At 41.3% G+C, this 3,749-nt stretch overlaps 1 protein-coding gene across 1 annotated transcript in view; it reads left to right on the top strand.

Moving 5' to 3' along the window:
• Positions 1-181: 181 nt before the first annotated feature.
• LOC104531843 (coiled-coil domain-containing protein 112) overlaps positions 182-3,749 on the top strand; it is a gene marked incomplete at its 3' end in the record, with an annotated part of 9,505 nt that continues 5,937 nt past the window's right edge. The window contains 3 exon segments of the mRNA XM_029087189.1: positions 182-358; positions 715-830; positions 2,629-2,750. Of these exon segments, the coding sequence (XP_028943022.1) occupies positions 182-358; positions 715-830; positions 2,629-2,750 (415 nt within the window).

Here is a 3,749-nt window from a genome sequence, read left to right as displayed (position 1 = left end):
CACCGGGCAGCAACAGGTAAAGGCCGCGGGTGGGGATCCCGCCTTCCCCGCCGGCCATGGGGAACCTCTCTTCGCGGGCCCGCCGGGAGGCAGCCGCTGAGGAGCTCCAGCCTCGTACGAGGTGTAGGGATGAACGCTGAAGGTGTAGGAAGCAGTGCGGGCGGGCCGGGCTGGCCCCAGCATGGCAGCATCCCGACCCGAGCAGGCGGTTTCATCACCTGCATTCCCAGCAGTGGTTACGTTAAGGGTGTTCAGGGTTGCTCAGAATAAGAGGTGGCAATTTGCAAACGCTATTAATCAGATTTCAGAAGTTAAAACTAGTAGGGGCAGTCTGCCTAGTGTGGATAACATGCTTCTAGTTAGGTAGGTAGTTACTCTGACTCGCCAGAGACTGACTGACTGCCGTGAGAGGCAAGGCAGCTGCCTTGGTTTAGCATTGCAGTGTGGTGAGCAGCCTGTTAAAGCCAGGTGATGTTGCAGACTTGCCATTTTTCTGTTGAGGAATGCATGTTTATATTCAGTCATCAGCCTGCCATCAGTCTGCACTCTATTTTTTATACCTGTGTGACTTAAAATTATTTGAACTGTGCCAGTATAAAACTGAAGTAATGCTGTTACCCTCCACTGTGGTGGTGTCTACTTAAAAATAACCAATGAGTATTTAAAAAATAAATACTGGGTTTTTAAAGTGAAATTTAATTTTGTTACGTACAGAATGACAGCCATTCCAGCACTGCAGGTGCTGGTCGACAATTTCAGAACTGGAAGATGAAAGCTGAACAAGCTAAGAAAGTTGAATTCATAAGAACTGCAGAAAAGCTAAAAACCCAGTAAGTTACACACTTTATCATACGTATATTTTCATGCTCTCTGGAGGTAACATAAGTCAGGGTTCAAGATAAGAATTTGTGGTAATGAAACTTTTAGGCCAAGATTTCCTTTTTAGGAGCTCAGGCAGATTATTGTGATTGTTAGAGTAGTTCAGGGTAGGCTTGTGAGCTCCAGAATGCTTTGTTGTTCCACCTACCAGTCATCAGATTTAGCAAGCTATTGCTGCACTAGATGCATAAAAGACAAAGTGTGTTGAGGCTTCTCAATTTTCCTACTCAGCTGTGCTTAGCCTTCTAAGGACCTAAAGCCCTTGAGACCTACCAACAGAAGGGGAATTGCAGCAGCATTGCAGCAGCTTCCTCAGAAGACTGAAAGCATTTTATCTAGAATATCTAGACCACTGCTTTGGAAAATGGGGATTCAAGACAGCTCACAGAAGTTATTTAAATCTGTTTCCCCATGTCCCATGGGTGTGCTGTAGTAGCACAGATGTGTTGTAGAAGTGCAGTAACAACTATGCTGGCAGCTGAAAGAATGGGGAGGTTTCTTCTTGCACAGGTGAGCTTTATGAGGAAGAGCTGATACAGCCACCTAGCTGAAGGAGGGGTTTGTAGTTCTGCATCCTGAATGAACAGTGACACTTAAGTCTCATAGCAGTGTTTTATGTTGTCTGACTGAACTGGCCCTTCCTTGGTTCTTCTGGATCCTGGGTTATGGATCAAAAATTGACTGCTGGGTAATGTTAAATGTTCCCAGGCAGTTTCAGACATGGTATGCCATTTAACTGCAGCACATTGCCCTTCTGTAGTTGTGCTCTGGAGGCTTCTAGTGCACCATGTGGAGAGATGTGGTACTTGGGTCTGGTCTGTGGATTCCAGTGGACTGCAAATCATTTAAACTGTCAGCCTTAAACTGCACCGTGTAAGTGTTTGAACCATGTAACAGCAATAGTCTGCTGAAGAACCAAGCTGCTACTGAGAGACAGGGTTTCTTGGGCTGTCGGTAGAGTTGCTTAGCATTAGGAATCCTACCAGATGTCTGTCTACTGTGTGGCACCAGTGTCCTGCTGTCCTGATCTCTGATGTGGTGGCACCAGACTTCACAGATGTGCTCAGGGCTGCAGTATCTGCAATCCTTTTGCATCATCTGTTCTGTAGGTCAAACCTTAGTGTGCTGCCTGGTTGTAGTAAGGCAGAGCACATCCCAGTCTGAGTTGTCCTTTAAAACTTCTGACCCTAGTAAGAAAGCAAAGGTCACCTATAGCACTGTGGACTGTATGTAAAACATAGTAAGTAAGGTAGCAGCTTTAGTATCTTAAGTTATTTAAATGCTACTGAATTTGAATCTTCAGTTGCAGCAGTGCTACTACTAGTGTAGTAGTAGGATTGAGGAAATGTACTTGTTTTGTCTGTGCTGGGGCTCTGTCTATGTGTGTAATTATATGAATACAGCCTGGCTCGGTCCCTGTGCTTTCCAATGAAAATTCTTGTAAGGCTCCCTGATAGTGAGCATACAGATAAAATTTCAGGCCTTTTCCGTGTGTGAACTACTGCCTGTCTGTGAGGTAATTTCCTTGTTAGCTTCTTTCTCTTGTTCAAGTTCTAGGGTTACTTTATCATGTAGTCTTACATTTGCAGAGAGATTTTCCTTGAAAACAGCCACAGGAACAAACCATGGATTTGTATAAAATCTAAGACAGTTCTTTTCACAAAGCCTTAGCTGGATACTAACCTTGGAAAATATTGGGGCTTTGCTAAGTATTCATGTCTTACTCCGTGTGGCAACTTTTTTTTACAGGCTTGCGAATACAGAAAAAGACAAAAATGGGCATCTTTACAATAGGAAGAGTGATTTCAGGGTAGAATACAGCATACTAGAGGAATTGGAATGCAGCATGACTTTCAGCGGGAAAACTGAAAGTAAGTGGGGGTTTATTATTTTATTTATTTATTTGGAGTTTGTTTGTTTTACTGTTGTTTGTTTAAATGTTTTAGTAATCAGTGGTACAGAGAGATGGAAGGTAGATGCTGATACAAGAATGGTTATTTCACCATGTGTACTGCTTATAAAGAAGACTTTAGCAATTCACTTGCAAAATTCGTAAGAATAAACGTTTTGGGCCTTCTATGTTATTAACTGTTTTCTTTTAATCTTGAATGTAGCAGTTTTAAGCCACAACAACTTTGGTAGCAGTTACTGTTTAGAAACTTGGAATCAATTTTATGTGTGTTTTGCAAAATCTAATATATTCTACCTAAGGTACAATAAATACATACTTACTGCAACGTAAGAAAAAAAAATCAGGTTTTTCCCACACTGATAGCTGCCTACTTTTAAACAGTTCTGTGTTTGCATTTTTCAAATTCTTAGATAATGAATATTCATAGTCTAGATAGTGCTGTGAGATAGTATGCAGTCTGTCCTACAATTTCTGTTCCACTTACAGACTAATTAAATACTTCACAAAAAAGGGTAACTCCCCGGTCACAGTACCAAGTTTCTTTCAAAAGTAATCAGGTAAATAATGCTATGATTCTGATATACAAGATCAAAACAAAAAAAGGTTGCAGAAGGAAAAGAACACATAGAGACAACTAAAAATACACTTCCCTTACAAATTTGTATGTGTGTTAATATGTGTCTTTTAACTGAGGAAACTTATTGTATCCTTTACATCTTGCAGTTCTTAAGAAATGTAAATATTTTTTGAGGAATGTCTAAGCCAAAAAGTTCAGAATATTTTCCAGGGAGCATGGAAGAATGCATGGAGATACTGTTTTGATAGGATAAAGAGGACAGAGATGAGGGGTGCAAGGCACTACATGTAGGATGTGAAGGAGTGTTAAGAGTATGATCTTTTAGTGTGTGTGCTAGAATCCCCAAACTTACTATGTTCAGATCTTTCAGCATGATCTATG

Source organism: Antrostomus carolinensis, unplaced genomic scaffold (assembly GCF_000700745.2).
Source record: "Antrostomus carolinensis isolate BGI_N321 unplaced genomic scaffold, ASM70074v2 scaffold9121, whole genome shotgun sequence".
NCBI classification, from domain to species: Eukaryota; Metazoa; Chordata; class Aves; order Caprimulgiformes; family Caprimulgidae; genus Antrostomus; species Antrostomus carolinensis.
The sequence above is the reverse complement of the archived record's forward strand: the minus strand, read 5'-3'. Positions and strand labels throughout refer to the sequence as shown.